The following is a 21,512-nucleotide window of genomic DNA, read 5'->3' as shown; positions in this document are numbered from 1 at the left end:
GATGTGGTATACCAGGGTCGACGTGCTGTCAGTGGATTGAACCAGGGCATGTGAAGCGTCTGGGGTAAACCATGGAAAGTTCTGTGGGGCCTGGATGTGGAAAGGGAGGTGTGGTTTCGGTGCATTATTACGTGACAGCTGGAGACTGAGTGTGAACGAATATGGCTTTTGTTGTCTTCCTAGCGCTACTTCGTGCACATGAGGGGGGAGGGGGTTGTTATTTCATGTGTGGCGGGGCGGTGATGGAAATGAATAAAGGCAGCCAGTATGAATTATGTACATGTGTAAAAATGTTTATGTCTGTGTGGGTATATATATGTATATGTTGAGATGTATAGGTATGTATATTTGCGAGTATGTACATACATGTGTATGTGGGTGGGTTGGGCCATTCTTTCAACAGTTTCCTTGCGCTACTTCGCTAACGCAGGAGACAGTGACAAAGCAAAATAAAATAAAATATAAATATATATATATTTTTTTTACATATTACTTGCCATTTCCCACATCAGCAAGGTACCATTAAGAACAGAGGACTGAGTGTTTGAGGAAATATCCTCACTTGGCCCCCTTCTGTTCTTTTATTGGAAAATTAAAAACAAGGGGAGAATTTCCAGCTCCCCCGCTCCCTCCCCGTTTAGTTGCCTTCTATGATATGCTGGGAATACATGGGAAGTATTCTTTCTCCCCTATCCCCACATACATACCTATACATTTCAACATATACACATACATAAATACACAGACATATACATATATACACATGTACATAATTCATACTTGCTGCCTTTATTCATTCCATCGCCACCCCGCCACACATGAAATGACAACCCTCTCCCCCCGTATGCGTGCAAAGAAGAGACAACAAAGGCCATATTTGTTCCCACACAGTCTCTAGCTGTCATGTATAATGCACCGAAACAACAGCTCCCTTTCTGCATCCAGGCCCCACAAAACTTTCCATGGTTTACCCCAGATGCTTCACATGCCCTGGTTCAATCCATTGACAGCACGTCGACCCCAGTATACCACATCATTCCAATTCACTCTATTTCTTGCAAGCCTTTCAATCTCTTGCATGTTCAGGCCCTTTTCGCTCAAAATCTTTTTCATTGCATCCTTCCACCTCCAATTTGGTCTCCCACTTCTCTCTTTCCCTCCACCTCTGACGCATATATCCTCTTTGTTAATCTTTCCTCCCTCATTCTCTCCATGTGACCAAACCATTTCAAAACACCCTCTTCTGCTCTATCATCCACACTCTTTTCATTATCACACATCTCTCTTACCCTTTCATTATGTACTCAATCAAACCACCTCACACCACATAGTGTCCTCAAACATTTCATCTGCAACACATCCAACCTCCATCGCACAACCCTATCTATAACCTACGCCTCGCAACCATATAATATTGTTGGCATTACTATTTCTTCAAACATACCCATTTTTGCTTTCCGAGATAATGTTCTCACCTTCCACACATTTTTCAACGCTCCCAGAAATTTCGCCCTCTTTCCCACCCTATGACTCACTTCCGCTTCCATGGTTCCATCCGCTGCCAAATCCACTCCCACATATCTTAAGCACATCACTTCCTCCAGTTTCAATCCTTTCAAACTTTCCTCCCAATTGACTTGTCCCTTAACTCTACTGTACCTTGCTCTTAATTCACATTTACTCTCAGCTTTCTTCTTTCACACACTTTACCAAACTCAGTCACCAGCTTCTGCAGTTTCTCACCCAAATCAGCAACCAGTGCTGTATCATCAGTGAACAACAACTGACTCACTTCCCAAGTCCTCTCATCCACAACAGACTACATAAGTACTTGCCCCTCTTTCCAAAACTCTTGCATTCACTTCCCTAACAACTCCATCCATAAACAAATTAAACAACCATGGAGACATCATGCACCCCTGCCGCAAACCAACATTCACTGAGAACCAATCACTTTCCTCTCCTCCTACTCGTACACATGCTCGATAAAAACTTTTCACTGCTTCTAGCAACTTGCTTCCTGCACCATATACTCTTAATACCTTCCACAAAGCATCTCTATCAACTCTATCATATGCCTTCTCCAGATCCATAAATGCTACATACAAAGTCATTTGTTTTTCTAAGTATTTCTCACATATATTCTTCAAAGCAGACACCTGATCCACACATCCTCTACCACTTCTGAAACCACACTGCTCTTCCCCAGTCTGATGCTCTGTACATGCCTTCACCCTCTCAATCAATAGCGTCCCATATAATTTCCCAAGAATACTCAACAAACTTATACCCCTGTAATTTGAACACGCACCTTTATTCCCTTTGCCTTTGTACAATGGCACTATGCATACATTCTGCAAATCCTCAGGCACTTCACAATGAGATATACTTACACTGAATATCCTTTCCAACCAGTCAACAACACAGTCACCCCCTTTTTTAATAAATTCTACTGCAATACCATCCAAACCTGCCGCCTTCCCGGCAAAGCTTTCACTACCTCCTCTGTTACCAAATTTTTCTCCCTGACTCTCTCACTTCGCATACCACCTTAACCAAAACATAATATATCTGCCACTCTATCATCTAACACATTCAACAAACCTTCAAAATACTCACTCCATCTCCTTTTCACATCACTACTACTTGTTATTTATTTATATTTATTTTATTTTGCTTTGTCACTGTCTCCTGCATTAGCGAGGTAGCGCAAGGAAACAGGCGAAAGAATGGTCCAACCCACCCACATACACATGTATATACATACACGTCCACACACGCAAATATACATACCTATACATCTCAATGTATACATATATATACACATACAGACATATACATATATACACATGTACATAATTCATACTGTCTGCTTTTATTTATTCCCATCGCCACCTCGCCACACATGGAATAACAACACCCTCCCCCCTCATGTGTGCGAAGTAGCATTAGGAAAAGATAACAAAGGCCACATTCGTTCAAACTCAGTCTCTAGCTGTCATGCAATGATGCATCGAAACCACAGCTCCCTTTCCACATCCACGCCCCACAGAACTTTCATGGTTTACCCCAGACGCTTCAAATGCCCTGGTTCAATCCATTGACAGCATGTCGACCCCGGTATACCACATCGTTCCAATTCCTTCTATTCCTTGTACGCCTTTCACCCTCCTGCATGTTCAGGCCCCGATCACTCAAAATCTTTTTCATTCCATCTTTCCACCTCCAATTTGGTCTCCCACTTCTCCTCGTTCCCTCCACTTCTGACACATGTATATACTTGTTACACATATACATATATGTATTTATTTATATTTATTTTACTTTGTCGCTGTTTCCCACATTAGCAAGGTAGCGCAAGGAAACAGACGAAAGAATGGCCTAACCCCAACCACATACACATGCATATACATACACGTCCACACATGCAAATATACATACCTATACATCTCAATGAATACATATACATACACACAGACATATACATATATACACATGTACATAATTCATACTGTCATACTGTCTGCCTTTATTCATTCTCATCGCCATCCCGCCACACATGAAATAACAACCCCCTCCCCCCTCACGTGCGCAATAGCGCTAGGAAAAGACAACAAAGGCCACATTCGATCACACTCAGTTTCTAGCTGTCATGTATAATGCACCGAAACCACAGCTCCATTTCCATATCCAGGCTCCACAGAACTTTCCATGGTTCACCCCAGACGCTTCACATGCCTTGGTTCAATCCACTGACAGCACGTCGACCCTGGTATACCACATCATTCCAATTCTCTCTACTCCTTGCACGCCTTTCATCCTCCTGCATGTTCAGGCCCTAATCACTCAAAATCTTTGTCACTCCATCTTTCCACCTACAGTTTGGTCTCCCACTTCTCATTCCCTATACCTCTCACATATATATCCTCTTGGTCAATCTTTCCTCACTCATTCTCTCCATGTGACCAAACCATTTCAAAACACCGACTTCTGCTCTCTCAACCACACTCTTTTTATTACCACACATCTCTCTTACCCTATTATTACTTACTTGATCAAACCACCTCACACCACATATTGTCCTCAATCATCTCATTTCCAACACATCCACCTTCCTGCACACAACTCTATCTATAGCCCATGCCTCGCACCCATATAACATTGTTGGAACCACTTTTCCTTCAAACATACCCTTTTTACTTTCCGAGATAATGTTCTCGACTTCCACACATTCTTCAACGCTCCCAGAACTTTCGCCCCCTCCCCCACCCTGTGATTCACTTTTGCTTTCATGATTCCATTCGCTGCTAAATCCACTCCCAGATATCTAAAACACTTCACTTCCTCCAGTTTTTCTCCATTCAAACTTACCTCCCAATTGACTTGTCCCTTAACCCTACTGTAACTAATAACCTTGCTCTTACTTACATTTACTCTCAGCTTTCTTCTTTCACACGCTTTACCAAACTCAGTCACCAGCTTCTGCAGTGTCTCACTCGAATCAGCCACCAGCACTGTATCATCAGTGAACAACAACTGACTCACTTCCCAAGTCCTCTCATCCACAACAGACTGCATACTTGCCTCTCTTTCCAAAACTCTTGCATTCACCTCCCTAACTACCCCATCCATAAACAAATTAAACAACCATGGAGACATCACACACCCCTGCCACAAACCTACATTCACTGAGAACAAATCACTTTCCTCTCTTCCTACACGTACACATGCCTTACATCCTCGATAAAAACTTTTCACTGCTTCGTACAACTTGCCTCCCACACCATATATTCTTAATACCTTCTGCAGAGCAACTCTATCAACTCTTATCATATGCCTTCTCCAGATTCATAAATGCTACATACAAATCCATTTGCTTTTCTAAGTATTTCTCACATACATTCTTCAAAGCAAACACCTGATCCACACATCCTCTACCACTTCTGAAACCATACTGCTCTTCCCCAATCTGATGCTCTGTACATGCCTTCACCCTCTCAATCAATACCCTCCCATATAATTTCCCAGGAATACTCAACAAACTTATACCTCTGTAATTTGAGCACTCACTTTTATCCCCTTTGCCTTTGTACAATGGCACTATGCAAGCATTCCCCCAATCCTCAGGCACCTCACCATGAGTCATGAATACATTAAATAACCCTACCAACCAGTCAACAATACAGTCACCCCCTTTTTTAATAAATTCCACTGTAATACCATCCAAACCCGCCGCCTTGCCGGCTTTCATCTTCCGCAAAGCTTTTACAACCTCTTCTCTTTTTACCAAATCATTTTCCCTAACCTTCTCACTTTGCATGCCACCTCAACCAAAACACCCTATATCTGCCACTCTATCATCAAGCACATTCAACAAACCTTCAAAATACTCACTCCATCTCCTCACATCACCACTACTTGTTATCACCTCCCCATTAGCCCCCTTCACTCAAGTTCCCATTTGTTCCCTTGTCTTACACACTTTATTTACCTCCTTCCAAAACATCTTTTTATTCTCCCTAAAATTTAATGATACTCTCTCACCCCAACTCTCATTTGCCCTCTTTTTCACCTCTTGCACCTTTCTCTTGACCTCCTGCCTCTTTCTTTTACACATCTCCCACTCATTTGCATTATTTCCCTGTAAAAATTGTCCAAATGCCTCTTTCTTCTCTTTCACTAATAATCTTACTTCTTCATCCCATCACTCACTACCCTTTCTAATCTGCTCACCTCCCACGCTTCTCATGCCACAACCATCTTTTGCGCAAGCCATCACTTCTTCCCTAAATACATCCCATTCCTTTCCCCACTTCCCTTATGTCATTTGTTCTCACCTTTTTCCATTCTGTACTCAGTCTCTCCTGTTACTTCCTCACGCAAGTCTCCTTCCCAAGCTCACTTACTCTCACCACTCTCTTCATCCCAACATTCTTCTTTTCTGAAAACCTCAACAATTCTTCACCTTCGCCTCCACAAGATAATGATCAGACATCCCTCCAGTTGCATCCAAAAGTCTCTCTTTCGTGCACCTATCAATTAACATGTAATCCAATAATGCTCTTTGGCCATCTCTCCTACTTACATACGTATACTTATGTACATCTCTCTTTTTAAACCAAATATTCCTAATCACCAGTCCTTTTTCAGCACATAAATCTATAAACTCTTCACCATTTCCATTTTCAACACTGAACACCCCATGTACACCATTTATACCCTCAACTGCCACATTACTCACCTTTGCATTGAAATCACCCATCACTATAACCCGGTCTCGTGCATCAAAACTACTAACACACTCACTCAGCTGCTTCCAAAACACTTGCCTCTCATGATCTTTCTTCTCATGCCCAAGTGCATATGCACCAATAATCACCCATCCCTCTCCATCCACTTTCAGTTTTACCCATATCAATCTAGAGTTTACTTTCTTTCACTCTATCACATACTCCCACCACTCCTGTTTCAGGAGTAGTGCTACTTCTTCCTTTGCTCTTGCCCTCTCACTAACCCCTGACTTTACTCCAAAGACATTCCCAAACCACTCTTCCCCTTTACCCTTGAGCTTCGTTTTACTCAGAGCCAAAACATCCAGGTTCCTTTCCTCAAACATACTACCTATCTCTCCCTTTTTCTCATCTTGGTTACATCCACACACATTTAGACATCCCAATCTGAGCCTTCGAGGAGGATGAGCACTCCCCGCGTGAAACCTTCTGTTTCCCCCTTTACAACAAGGAGGGGAGGGTTTCCAGCCTTCATCGATTCCTGTCGCCACCCCGTGACACAGGAAATAGAATTTATATATTTATTATCATTATCATCATCATTATTATCATTACTATTATCATTATTATCATTATTACTATTATTATTATCATCATTATACATAATCACAGTTTCCTGCATCAGCCAGGAAGCACTAGGAAATAGATGAAGAATGGCCAATCCATTCATATACACATATATATACATAAACTCCCACATATGCACATATACATACAAATGGGCAGACATTATATACATACACATGTACACATTCGTATTTCTTGCCTTCATCTATTCCTGTCACCACCCCTCCCCACAGGAAACCAGCATTGCTATCCCTGCGAGGTAGCACCAGGGAAACAGACAAAAAGGCCACATTCGTTCACACTTATTCTCTACCTGTCATATGTAATGCAATGAAACCACACCTCCCTATCCGCATCCAGGCTCTATTCCTTGCATGCCTCTCACCCTCCTGTATGTCCAGGCCATGATTGCTCAAAATCTTTTTCACTCCATCCTTCCACCTCCAATTTCTTCTTCCGTTTCTCCTTGTTCCTTCCATCTCTGACACATATATCCCCTTTGTCAACCTTTCCTCACTCATTCCCTCCATATGTCCAAACTGTTTCAACGCATCCTCTTCTGCTCTCTAAACCACACACATTTTAATAACATGCATCTCTCTTACCCTTTCATTACTTACACAACCAAACCACCACACACCACATTTTCCTCAAACATTTCATAGAGTGGCAGATATAGGATGTTTTGGTCAAGGTGGTGTGCAAAATGAGAGGGTCGAGAAGAATGATTTGGTAAACAGAGAAGAGGTACTGAAAGCTTTGCAGAAGGTGAAAGCCAGCAAGCCAGCAGGTTTGGATGGTACTGCTGTGGAATTTATTAAAAAAGGGAATGACTGTGTTGCTGAATGGTTGGTGAGGTTATTCAATGTATGTATGGTTCATGGTGAAGTGCCTGAGGATTGGTGGAATGCATGTATAGTGTAAGGCATGTGTACAAGTAGGAAGAGAGGAAAGTGAGTGGTTCTCAATGAATGTTGATTTGTGGCAGGGGTGTGTGATGTCTCCATGGTTGTTTAATTTGCTTATGGATGGGGTTGTTTTGGAGAGAGGGACAAGTATGCAGTCTGTTGTGGATGAGAGGGCTTGGGAAGTGAGTCATTCATTGTTCGCTGATGAAATAGCGCTGGTGGCTGATTCGGGTGAGAAACTACAGAAGTTGGTGACTGAGTTTCACAAAAAGTGTGAAAGAAGAAAGCTGAGAGTAAATGTGGATAGGAGCAAGGGTATTAGGTTCAGCAGGGTTGAGGGACAAGTCAATTGGGAGGTAAGTTTGAATGGAGAAAAACTGGAGGAAGTGAAGTGTTTTAGATATCTGGGAGTGGATTTGGCAGCAGATGGAACCATGGAAGCAGAAGTGAGTCACAAGGTGGGGTTGGGGGCAAAGGTTCTGGGAGCGTTGAAGAATGTGTGGAAGTCGAGAACATTATCTCGGAAAGCAAAAAGGGTATGTTCGAAGGAAAAGTGATTCCAACAATGTTATATGGGTGCGAGGCGTGGGCTATAGATAGAGTTGTGCGCAGGAGGGTGGATGTGTTGGAAATGAGATGTTTGAGGACAATATGTGGTGTGAGGTGGTTTGATCAAGTAAGTAATAATAGGGTAAGAGAGATGTGTGGTAATAAAAAGAGCGTGGTTGAGAGAGCAGAAGTCGGTGTTTTGAAATGGTTTGGTCACATGGAGAGAATGAGTGAGGAAAGATTGACCAAGAGGATATATGTGTGAGAGGTGGAGGGAATGAGAAGTGGGAAACCAAACTGGAGGTGGAAAGATGGAGTGACAAAGATTTTGAGTGATTAGGGCCTGAACATGCAGGAGGATGAAAGGCGTGCAAGGAATAGAGAGAATTGGAATGATGTGGTATACCAGGGTCGACGTGCTGTCAGTGGATTGAACCAGGGCATGTGAAGTGTCTGGGGTAAACCATGGAAAGTTCTGTGGAGCCTGGATATGGAAAGGGAGCTGTGGTTTCGGTGCATTACACATGATAGCTAGTGACTGAGTGTGAACGTCTGTGGCCTTGGTTGTCATATCCTGGCACTACTTCACGCACAAATGAGGGGGGAGGGGGGTATCATATCATGTGTGGCGGGGTGGTGGCAGGAATGGATGAAGGCAGCATGTATGAATATTGGAAAGGATCATGTTTACCAAATGGCGTCCTAGCTTCGTCTCTTCGATGTATATCAACTGACTGTTATATTCCTCTCTTGTGTCTCCCCTGATGATGTGATTATTACACGAAAGTGCACTTGGGAACTTTTCGTGTTTCATTTTCCCCGTGGACTCATAGGAATGTATGAATATGTACATGTGTATATATGTATATGTCTGTGTATGTATATGTATGTATGCGTTGAAATGTATAGGTATGTATATGTGTGTGTGTGGGCATTTATGTACATCCATGTGTATGTGGGTGGGTTGGGCCATTCTTCCATGTTTCCTTGCGCTACCTTGCTAATGCGAGAGACAGCATCAAAGTATGATAAATTGAATAAATAAATGAATAATTTCATTTCCAACACATCCACCCTCCTCTGTACAACCCTATCTATAGCACATAACTTGCAACCATGTAACATTTTTGGAATTAATATTCCTTCAAACATTCCCAGTTTTGCTCTCCGAGATAACATTTTCTCTACAAATTCTTCATTGCTCCCAAAACCTTTGCCCCCCTTCCCCACCCTGTGGTTCACTTCCATGTTTCCATTCAATGATAAGTCCACTCCCAGATATCTAAAACACTTCAATTCCTCCAATTTCTCCCCATTCAAACTTATATCCCAACTAACATGTTCCTCAACCATGTGGAACCTAATAACCTTGCTCTTATTCACATTTACTCTCAACTTTCTCCTTTCACACACTTTTCCAAACTCAGTTACTAATTTCTGCAGTTTCTCACTTAAATTAGCCACCAGTGTCGTATCATCGATGAGGAACAAATGACTCACTTCCCAGGTCCTCTCACCCCCAACAGACTGTATAATCACCTCTCTCTCCAATACTTTTGCATTTACCTCCCTAACCACTCCATCTATAAACAAATTAAAACAACCATGGGGACATCACACACCACTGCTTCAGACCGACCTTCACTGGGAACCAGTCACTCTCCTCTCTTCCTACTCTTACACATGCCATACATCCTTGGCAAAAACTTTTTACTGCTTCTTGCAACTTAACTCCCACACCATATACTTTCCACAAAGCATCTCTATCAACCCTAACATATGCCTTCTCTAGAGCCATAAATGCTAGATATAAATCCATCTGTTATTCTAAGAATTTCTCACATACATTCTTCAAAGCAAACATCTAATCCACACATCCTCTACCATTTTTGAAATCACACTGCTCCTCACCAATCTGATGCTCTGTGCATGCCTTCACCCTCTCAATCAATCCCTCCCATACAATTTTGCAGGAACAAACTTATGCCTCTGTAGTTCAGACTCTCAGCTTTATCCCCTTTCTCTTTGTACAATGGCACTATACATGCATTCCACCAATCCTCTGGCACTTCATCATGATCCATACATCCATCAAATATCCTTACCAACCAATCAACAATACAGTCACCCCCTCCCTTAAGAAATTCAACTGTAATATCATCCAAACCCACTGCCTTGACAGATTTTATCTTCTGCAAGGCTTTCACTGCCTCTTCTCTCTTAACCAAACCATTCTCCCTGACCATCTCACTTCGCACACCACTCCCAACAAATCATCCTACATCTGCCACTCTATCAAACACAATCAACAAACCTTCAAAATACTCACTCCATCTCCTTCTCACTTCACTACCTGTTATCACTTCCCTCCTTTGCCCCCTTCACTCATTAAAGGTAGTGATGAAGCGAGGTGGAGATGGAGTGAGTATTCTGAAGGACTGTTAAATGTGTCTGATTGGGTTTAGTTGGTATGTGAAGAAAGTCATGGAGAGTAGTTTGTTAAAGAGATAAGAGATGGTGAAAGCTTTGTCTAAGATGAATTGTGGCAAGACTGCTGGAGTGGATGGTATCGCAGTTGAATTCATTAAGATGGGGTGATGGTCTTGTTAAATGGTTAGTAAGGATTTTCAATATATCTAAGGATCATGGTGAGGTGTCTGAGGATTGACAGTGTCACTAAATAAAGGCAAAAGGGATAGAGTTGAGCATTCAAACTACAGAGGTGTAAGTTAGTTAAGTATACCTGGTAAACTGTGTGGGAGGGTACTGATTGAGAAGAAGAGCATCAGATAGCAGGGGAGCAGAGTGGTTTCAAAAGTGGTAGAGGATGTGTGGATCTGGTGTTTGCTTTAAGGAATGTGTGTGTGAGAAATACTTGGAGAAATGTAAGGATATGTATGTGACATTTACGGATCTGGAGAAATACTGACAAAGATGCTTTGTGGAAAATATTAAGAATATATGGTATTGGAAGAAAGCTGCTAGAAGCACTAAGAAGTTTTTACCAATGGTGCAAGGCTTGCATAGGAGGAGGAAGAGAGGAGAGTGAATGGTTTCATGTGGAGGCTGGTCTATGGAAGGGGTGTAAGATGTCACAATGATTATTCAATCTGCATACCGATGGAGTGGTGTAGGAGGTAAATGCAAGAGTCCTGGAGAAAGGTCTATGACAGGGGTGTGTGATGTCACAATGATTTTCCAATTTGCTTATGGATGGAGTGGTGGGGGAGGTAAATGCAAGAGTCCTGGAGAAAGGTGAAGGTATGCAGTCTGTGGAAGATGAAAGGGTCTAGGAAGCAAGTCAGCTGTTGTTTGCTGATGACACAAAACTGGTGGCAGATTCAAGTGAGAAACTGCTGAAATTGGTGACTTAGTCTGCAAGAGTGTGTGAAAGGAGAAAGCTGAGAGTAATGGGAATAAAAGCAAGGCTATTATGTTTAGCACGGTTGAGGGGCATGTCTGTTGAGGTGTGACTTTGAATGGAGAAAACTTTGAGGAAGTAAAGTGTTTTAGATCCCTGGGAGTGGTTGCAGCAGTAAGTTGTCAGATAGGGGAGGGGGGCAAAGGTTCAAGGGGTGCTGAAAAATGTGTGAGCAATAACTGGAAGGGCAAAAATGGAGATGTTTAAAGGGATCGAGGTCCTTACAATATTAAATGGTGCAGTGAGTAAGATCAAGTAGTGGATGTGTTAGAAATGAAATATTTGTGGACAGTTGGTGGTGTGAGGTGGTTTGTCCATCTATCTATCTATATCTCTGATGCATATTACCATCTGAAACTCCCTTGAGGTGGTGGCCACAGCAATGAAGACTCCATAACAGGCCACTGGCAGAGGGCAACTCTAGCAGTTTGCAGAGGCTCCTACTCCAAATGCTTCTAATGCCTTGTTTCAGTCCACTGATAGTACACTGATTCCCATATACTACATCATTCCAATTCACTATATCTAGTGCAATCCTTTCACCCTCCAGGGTGTTCAGGCTACGATCACTGTAAATCTTTTTCACTCCATCCATCCACCTCCAATTTGGTCTCCCCATTCATCCTATTCCCTCCACTTCTGCCATTTATCCTCTTTGTCAACCTTTCTCACTCATTCTCTCCATATTTCCTAAGCATTTCAGCACACCCTCTTCAGCTCTCTCAATCACACTCTTTTCATTACCACACATCTCTCTTATCCTTTCATTACTTGCCCAGATGAACCACCTAACACCATATACTGTCCTCATAAATTCCACTTCCAACACACTCACGCTCCTCTGCACAGACTTATCTATAGTCCATGCCTTGCATCCATATAGTACTGCTGGGACTAATACACCTTGAAACATACCCACTTTTGCCTTCCCAGATGACAATCTCTCTTTCCACATATTCTTCAGTGTTCCAAGACCTTTGCCCACCCAATCCTCCCTCTGACTCACTTCTGCTTCTATGGTTCTTTTTGCTGCCATGTCCATTCCCATGTATCAAAAACACTTCACTTCCTCCAATATTTCTTCATTCAGACTCACACCTAAACTAACCAGTCCCTCAAGTCTGCTAGACCTAATAACCTTGCTTTTATTCACATTTTCTGTCAACCACTTCCTTTTGCACACCCTTCCAAACTCAGTCACCAACTTCTGCAGTTTCTCTCTTGAATCTGCCACCAGTGCTGTATCATCAGCAAACAACAAACCAGTCACTTCCCAGGCCACCTTATCCCCTACAGACTATATGCTCATCTGCCCCCCCACCCCCCCTCTCCAAGACTCTCACACTTACTTAAATCACCAACACATCCATAAACAAATCAAACAACCATGGTGCCCGGATGAAGTTTATGTTAGGTATCCTTATATATCATACCATGTCTCATGTATCCCTACATGCAATGATAATAAGTAATGTATTACACTTGCCTCCTTTCGTTTTCAACAAATGTCATGCACTCTGTCAGTTGTAGTGACATGCTCTTGGGCAGTCAACATGCTCCCTTGTGTTTCACTAATTTCAAATGTGCATCTGGTTTGTTTGTGAATAAACTCAGTGTCATGTCTTCACCAGCATCTTCGTTTCTCCATTCCTACATGGTGTGGTGAAAAGGATAAAGGGATGTAGAAAGACTGACACAGTGACAAGATACTGCTAGCCAACATAGGATGCCATAACTGCCTGTGTTGCCCACTTCCACTCACTGCTGACCTGCACTGCCTCTGCCGTATACCTAACAAGCAACAGTGGGCGTCTGTAGTCTGTCGCTTTGATTTTAATGGCTCCAGGCTGACACTGTGTACCTGCCCATCTCAGGACGATCTAAAGTTAACATGTGTCCCCGAAACTAGTGACTCACTATCCCCACAACCACTCTGTCATGCCCATCAATCCACACAAGTCATCAGGCAAGTTTAGGGGAGATTAGAAAGGCAGGTGTCACCAGCATGGCAGCACTGAAAAGACTGGCATTTATGTTGGAGGCTGGAGGCCCAGCCCAACAACAGCTCACCACTCAACACTTTAGCAGCACAGCTTGCAGCTCAGCAGGCTGCTGACAGGCACTGAGTTACAATATCTCATTGCTCAGGAGGCTGCCAAGGCTGCCGATGAGTGCCGAGAGTTGCAAAAGCAGCACCTTCAACAGCAACAGCAGTTTCAAGACATGAAGCAATTCCACAGTTGCCAAGCAGAGTATGGACACCACCACTCAGAATTCTGCCATTATGCACAGCATGTCTCGCCTACAGCCATGCCATCCACCACCATCCTAGCCTCAAAAGCTCACGTCTAGTGCCTCTCTCAGGGAATTTAAGTTGTGGAGTGATGCTTGGTCGGACCATGCAGAACTACTACAGTTGAAAAGTCAGCCACAATGCACACAACTAACACACCTCAGGTCCTGTCTCACACCTGTGATGGGGATCACAATGGACAACGTCATCAGGGTTACTAAGGACCACAATTTGGCTAAGGAAGACATCAAGGCTTACTTAAAGGGTCAGCGCAACTTAACCTTACATCAAGTGCACATCGAGGAACACTGCTAGCATGATGGGGAGGCCTTCAATGACCTCTGCACTGTCCTCAGGGAGCTTGCTGACAATGCAGAGCTGTGTGAACATTGCATAAATGCCCATATAGTGACTCACGTCACGTCAAGCATCAAGGATCAGGAAACTCTGAAGAAACTCCGGGCCATCAATCCTCCACCTGAACTGTCTGACACCCTATCCTTATGTCGCAGTTAGGAGTAAAGCTACAACACCGAGGCAGACCTGGCAGGCAAGCCAAGTTGCGCCACCAAACAACAAGTAGATCGCCATCAGCAGCGGTGCCACTATACGTACATCCTGAAGGAAGAGAAAAGCAGTGTCCTGCAAGGAATGAGAAGTGCTCCCATAGAGGCAACACAGGATACTTCAAGAAAGTGTGTCACAAGAAACTACAGGAGTCACAGAAAATCCATGACATGAACAAGCCCAGTTGCCTGGGGCTGAGTGACATCCATAGGTCCCCAGCCAACTATCATGCACCTAGTCAACAGTGGAGTGTTTTTACCTGATGGGACATGTAGAGGGGATCTGCTGTGTACACCCAACACTGGGGCAGAAACAATAGCCACTGGACCACGACAGCTGTAACAGATTGGTCTCCGTGAGACTGACATCTCATTTCTGCAGGATGAGAAGGTTCCCATAGCAAACACAGTAAATTGTCATCTTTGGGATCATTCAACTTAATCCTCACCCTGAGAGATGTGTTAACTAACACCAACACTGATGTATATCATGACAGAGATGAAGTCCTGCTCTCCTAGTATGATGCCAAGCCCTCAATATCATCCCTGCTAACTATCTGAAGCAGATTAAGTTACCACATCTGATGACTGGCTGATGTTCTCAGCACCAAGCAATTGGTGCTGAAGATTTCAAGGATGTCTTAAGGAACACAGCTGTGGACCATGTCTGGCCCACCCATGAAGATCTACTTGCAGGAGGAAGTACAACCCTTTCCACACCACAACTCCTGAGCAGTCCCCCTGGCCTGGCGAGCAGACATCAAGCAGATGTCAGACAGCATGGTGCAACAAGAGATCATCCAGCCACTAGGTGATGAGGTATTGAAATGGTGTCATCCCATGGGCAGTCACACCAAAGCAAAAAGGAGGCATCCACATCCCCATGGACCTCACCAAGTCAAACAAGTAAGTTTTGTAACCTGTCCACCCAGTCCCAACAAAGCGCAACAGTCATGGAGGTTGCCCCTAGCACAAAATCTTTCATCAGGAAGAATGCGATACTGGGATACTAACAGCTTCCACTAGCAGAGGAGGCACAGCCATTCATCACCTTCATAACTCAGTGGGGACATCACAAGTTTTTACTTGGCCCAATAGGATTCATGTCCACAGGGAACGAATTTTGTAGACATGGCAACATCACACTGGAAGGTGTCAACAACTGTGCTAAAGTTGAAGGTGATATGCTCATTTGGGACTCGATGTACAAAGCCCACCTTGAACATATCCAAGAGATCCTTCAACAATGTTGCAAACATGACATAACCACAAACCACAGCAAGTTTGTGTATGCCAGCCAGTCTGATGAGTTCAGCAGGTATATCATCATAGCTGTGGAGGTACAGCTAGTGAAGATGGTTAAAGTTGTGCTAATTTCATTTGAAGTGTGTCATTCCATTCCAGAAGTCTTTGCATAAGAATTTCCCATATGGACTGGAAGGTTTCTGTCTGTTGCAATACAGAGTGCATTTCTTGCATCCACTTTTTATCTGATGCTTCAGCAGAAACTTTCATTGATGTAATCTGTTCGTCATGACTTTATTACAGCAGCTTTGGTCTTACACTGTTCCATCTGAAGAGTGACTGCATTTGCTCATTCTCACTTACAGTACAAACATCCTTAAACACCACCAGAGACACCCTTTGCTCCTTTCTGAGCCCCAAGAATGATTTTGTATGGAAGCCCAACCAGCACACATCATTCAAAAAAGTGAAACAAGCCCTGGTCTCGACTCCAATTCTAGCCAAATTCCTACAGTTCTGCAGACATATACCTCACATCTGAAAAGTGTGAGACACGTCCTTTTTAAGCAACAAGGTGGCAAGTACTGGCTGGGGTAGTGTGGCTCTTGTTTTCTAACACAAAGAAAAGACAAGCCACGTGTAGAAGTGAAACTCACGGCAGCTGTGTGGGGTGCCTGTAACTGTGAGTTCTACCACACTGGCATTCTGTCAACAAACACTCAATCTCTCCTTGTCACACATAACAATTGACAACACCTAACTCACACAACTTATTCTTCACAGCTCTAGATTTTCCTGTGGTGAGCACTTTGCACAAGCCCTACCTTTTGGCAAAGTGGTATAAGAGAGAGATTGTAATTATATAACCCCATATGTGCGTAATAATATAATCACTCTACCTCATACTTTATAATAATATTCTCAGGTTAGTGGGGTATGCCAATGATTGTGTTATGTCCCATACATTACTAAATTTTAGTGAGCAAGCAACTTGTGGCATCTTTTATAATTATCCAAAAGTTTTTGGTTTTTGATCAGCCGTTGCCTTACAGCATTGTTGTACTGTATGCTCTCATGTATTGTAGTGTTTTATCAGAAATAAGGACCTACTTGTCTACAAAGTGTGTTTCAGTCATCCTTCAATACCCTGACTGTACTCACATCAACATACAGCAGAAGTAATAGATACAAGTAGTATGTAAGATCATTAGCTGCAAGCACTGGGTAGAAGTAGTAGTTTGGTACATTTTTTCAGGAAAAATAAATAGAAACATTTGGTAAAAGTAGTTGGTGAGGCACTAAAGGCTAAGAAGCAGCACTGGAGTTCAACAGTAATGGAGACTCTTTTGCCATGGCCACCCCCTTGAGGGAGTTCTCAAAGGGAAGGGGCATCAAAGATATAAAAAGATAGATGATTACTGGAGACATTTAAAAAAAATGCATCATATGTCAAAACTAATTACTCACAAAGTACATATGGAATAGTCCTCAGATATAGTTATATAAAATGCGATAAAATATTTGCAACTACTTACCTGTCTCCATTGATATCAACGGCAAGAACTTCAAATCCAAAGCTCGAAGCAAACATTTCCCCATTGAGTATTAGGTCTACCCTCAAGAGACTGTTCCCAATTTTTTCACGTGAAAAAAAGACAACTTGTCCTGTTCCGTTAGACCTTGGAGCTCCACCAACATATGACATGTAGTTACCAAAGAAATGCCCTGCTGTCACAGAGTACCCTGCAAAAATTAAAGATTCCAAGAGTCAAGAATATCTAAGCTAAACTGCAAGCAAAATCTTTCTGAGATCCAGGTCTTGCTCAAATACAATTAATACCCCTTCTTATACTGTTCACACAGAGAAAACATTTCTATCTAAAATGGAGGATTTAAAATAACTCCTTTAAGCTTTATGAGGATTACGATAAAATCTTAATGCAAATAAAGCAATCTTAATAACTATTTCTAAAACATTCATGATACATTGTAGGAAATAAATACCAAGGCAAGAATTATAAAGGTGTAAGTCTTTTTAGCACAAGTGGTAAAGTATCTGATGCAAATAAATGGATATACTTGATTACTAAAATTTTTGAAGATGATCAACTAGGGAGACTTATGAATGACAAAGAGTGTGTTCTGTGTACATCCAATGCATACAATTGAAGTATACATCTGAGGCATACACTATATGGGTGATGGATGAAGTCCCCCCCCAAAAAAAAAGGTGCTCTATAAGGAATATACATTTTTCATATCAATGAAGCTAATACTGATGACCACATTCAAAGAAAAAGTCATTCCCTCACAAAGTTCATGAATGCACTTCATCAACCATATGCACATGATAATGGAGTTCAAGATACAAAGTAAATACATGGTACAAAGATAAACATGAATAGATATTTAGAGACAGTTGTAAGAGTATGTGAAAGAGGGTCAAGAAGTGAATTCTTGACAGATGGGGGTAAAAATGAAAGAGGATGGCAAGAGATGGATGATCATTAGTTCTAATGAATCTAGCCATGAAGAGAAACATCATGAGAGCCAAGTTTTTTGGGAGCAGCAGAGTAAGTGTGTCAGCAGTTTTGACGTTACAGACCAGGTATTGGTGATGGATGATTTGAATACGAAGGTGGCTGATGAGGGAATAATTGGGAAGCATGTGGTATCCAGTACTATGAATGGAAATGGTCAACAGCTTATGGAGTTGTGCGATGAAAAAGACCTGTGATTAGAAATACCTGGTTTAAAAAGAGAACTATCTCTCTCTCTCTATATATATATATCTGATGCTTGTTCCCAACTAGAACTTCCTAAGGGGGTGGCTATGGCTAGTGTCTCCATAACTAGCAAACTCCAGTGCTGCTTCTTAGCCTTTATGCCTCAACCTTAACATGCCACTGGCAGAGGGCAACTCTAGTGCAGTGTTTGCAGAGGCTCCAACCTAATGTTCCTACTGACTACTGTCACCTAATGCTCCTGCCTAATGTTCTTACCCACTTCTATTTTCTCTCATTATAGCCAATCGTGTGTCTGCACTGCTTACGTACCTCGGTGTATAAATAGATGGATGAGTAAAATGAAGTATCATCAGAAGGTTTTATTTTTATTCACATGTATAGATAGTGAAAGAAGAGCAGGTTTCTACCTACCACTCCTGCCTAAGTGTTCCTAATTACGATGTCTATGGCTCTTATCATCTTGCCAAAAGACAGGGCTAGCACATAGTGTTTGCCACAGGAAAGTCTGGAGTTCTGAAGAAAGCTGAGTTAAAGTGTTGTCAAGTACCGTGTATGAGAAGGAATGTTTATTTGTGGACAGAATACCAGTTGTCCATGTCTGGGTCAGGCAGAAATAAAAGACAGCTACCTGGTTCAGAAAAGTGCAGCCCACTATGCAGCCATCGCTAACTCTCCAAATACCCAGGCAGGTAGTACTGGCAATATATCTCCCTAGCTGTTGGCTGTATCTTAACCAATGATGGTCTGTGGAAAGTAAAGTAAAGAAGCTCGAAATTGAGAAAAGTAGCATCTTGAGGGGATACTCTAGTTTTAATGGAGTACCCAAGTTTCATCCCGCTGTCTCATGGTGACCTCGTTAGTACATCCCTTAGGGGTAGAACTAAAAGAGGAGGAGCTGCCCAATTACATCAGGGCAATATCTTTGGACCTGAGGTGTACAGTTAATTTTCGTTTCTGGAAACTTTGGAGCCTCACTGCCTCCGGGAACACTGCACTGGAGTTGCCCTCTGCCAGTGACCTATCAAGGATAAGGCACAAAAGACTGAGAAGCAGCACTGGAGTCTACCAGTTATGCCAAGGGTTAAAGGAAACAAGCAACTGAGGGTGATGGTGCCTAATGTGAATGGGATGAGTGGTGAGAGTAAAAGGAAGGAGACTGTGGAGAGGTTTAAAAGTTGTAGCGTGAATGTGCAAGGGATTGGGGAAACCCATATCCTTGGGAAGGGTGGTGGACTGAAAATGGAAATGATGAATGCAAATTATGGACGGGCATGGAAGGAGGTGTGGCATGGACAGGAATGAGTGAAAATCATCAGGAAAGAGGAAAAGAAAAATATGCAATTCTGCTATCACCAAGAGTATGAGAGGGTGTTACAGAGCATGGGGGGCATTAATCAAGAAGAGTGTAGGTGAAAGGAAAGAGTGGGATTGTGAAGTATGCATGAGTGAATATGAAGACTGCACAAGGTAAGGATGAAATAAAGCTTTTCTAGAGAAATTTGAATGACTGTATAAACGGTTTTGCAAATGAGAGAAATGTTGTTGTATTGGGTGATATGAATGAGAAAGTGGTGTTGATGAAATTGGTGAAAAAGCTGGTAAATGGGGAGTGCCTGGAGTAAGTGAGAATGGAAGCAACTTTATGGATATTTGTGCTGAATGGGATTTATTCCTTGTAGACACCTTTTTTCAGCAAAAGATAATCCACAGATATACATGGATGAGGAATGATGGAAGTGAAGAGCAAGGTTTTGACTGACTATGTGGCAGCGGATGAAAGATTGAGAGAGGCTGTGCTGGATGCTAGAGTCATGAGAGGATTCTTTGGAGACCGACCACTTTGTGGTTCTTGTTGGGATGAGGATCAGGGAGAAGTGATGGTATGGTGTAAAGAAGATTGGAGAGGCATAAGTGTTGGCAAGTGAGAAGATGAATCAGGAAAAATACAAGGAGGAGCATAAAAGGAAAGTAACTGAAAGCTTAGATGGAAGTGCAGTGAATGCAGGAATCCAGTCATGTGTGAATGTGATGTTTAAAATGTTTAGAGAAATACTAGTAAAGGTAGTAGAATTAGTAGTTGGATACAAGGTAATGAGATACAGAAATAAAATGGGCAATGCATGGTGGACAGAAGAGATTAGAAATGCAACAGAAGAGAAGAAAAAGGTATATGGTAGATTGCTCAATAGGAACGTATCACTGAAAGTTCAGCAAAGGGGGAAGAAAGAATACAAAATATGTAAGCAGAATGTTAAGAAGTTAATGGAAGAAAGCAAAGAAAGAGTAGATGAAGATTGTGGAAGAAAGTCAAGTGAAAAGTTTTGGGATAATAATAAACTATACTGGATGGATGTGAAAAAGGGAAGAAGTGGATGAAAGAGTGGAAATGATGATGTGAGAAGGAAGGAAGGGGAATTGCTGAATCAAAAGGAGGAAGTGAAAGGAAGATGGTAAGAGTATTTTGAAGAACTGATGAATGAGGGAAAAAAGGAGGCAGCAGTTGTTATAAGCATGTGTATGGAGGAGTGAAGGAAAAGGATACAGGCGTAGGGGCCTATAGCAAAATGGGAAGTAAAAAGGGCAATAATAAAGATGAAACTAAAGACATCTGGAGTGGATGAGATTATGGCTGAAATACTGAAATATGGAGGAGAAACTGTGATACAGTGGATGAATCTTAGTAATCTAAGATGGAAACAAAACCTCATACCTGAGGATTGGGTGAAACCTATTATAGTTCCTATATTTAAAGTGGTTAGTGGTTTTGATGCACAAGACCGGGTTATAGTGATGGGTGATTTGAATGCAAAGGTGAGTAATGTGGCAGTTGAGGGAATAATTGGTATACATGGGGTGTTCAGTGTTGTAAATGGAAATGGTGAAGAGCTTGTAGATTCATGTGCTGAAAAAGGACTGGTGATTGGGA

The 21,512-nt window shown here is 42.3% G+C and overlaps 1 protein-coding gene across 2 annotated transcripts in view; it reads right to left on the bottom strand.

Moving 5' to 3' along the window:
* The window catches only part of LOC139745831 (integrin alpha-PS1-like), a 734,318-nt gene that overhangs the window by 66,448 nt on the left and 646,358 nt on the right, over nucleotides 1-21,512 (bottom strand). For both annotated transcript variants that reach the window (XM_071656425.1, XM_071656426.1), the window contains one exon: nucleotides 17,375-17,582. In XM_071656425.1, the coding sequence (XP_071512526.1) occupies nucleotides 17,375-17,582 (208 nt within the window). The remainder of the gene's footprint in view (nucleotides 1-17,374; nucleotides 17,583-21,512) is intronic.

This window comes from Panulirus ornatus, chromosome 63, assembly GCF_036320965.1.
Source record: "Panulirus ornatus isolate Po-2019 chromosome 63, ASM3632096v1, whole genome shotgun sequence".
Classification (NCBI taxonomy): Eukaryota; Metazoa; Arthropoda; class Malacostraca; order Decapoda; family Palinuridae; genus Panulirus; species Panulirus ornatus.
Note: the sequence above shows the minus strand (reverse complement) of the source record. Positions and strands in the feature narration are given on the sequence as shown.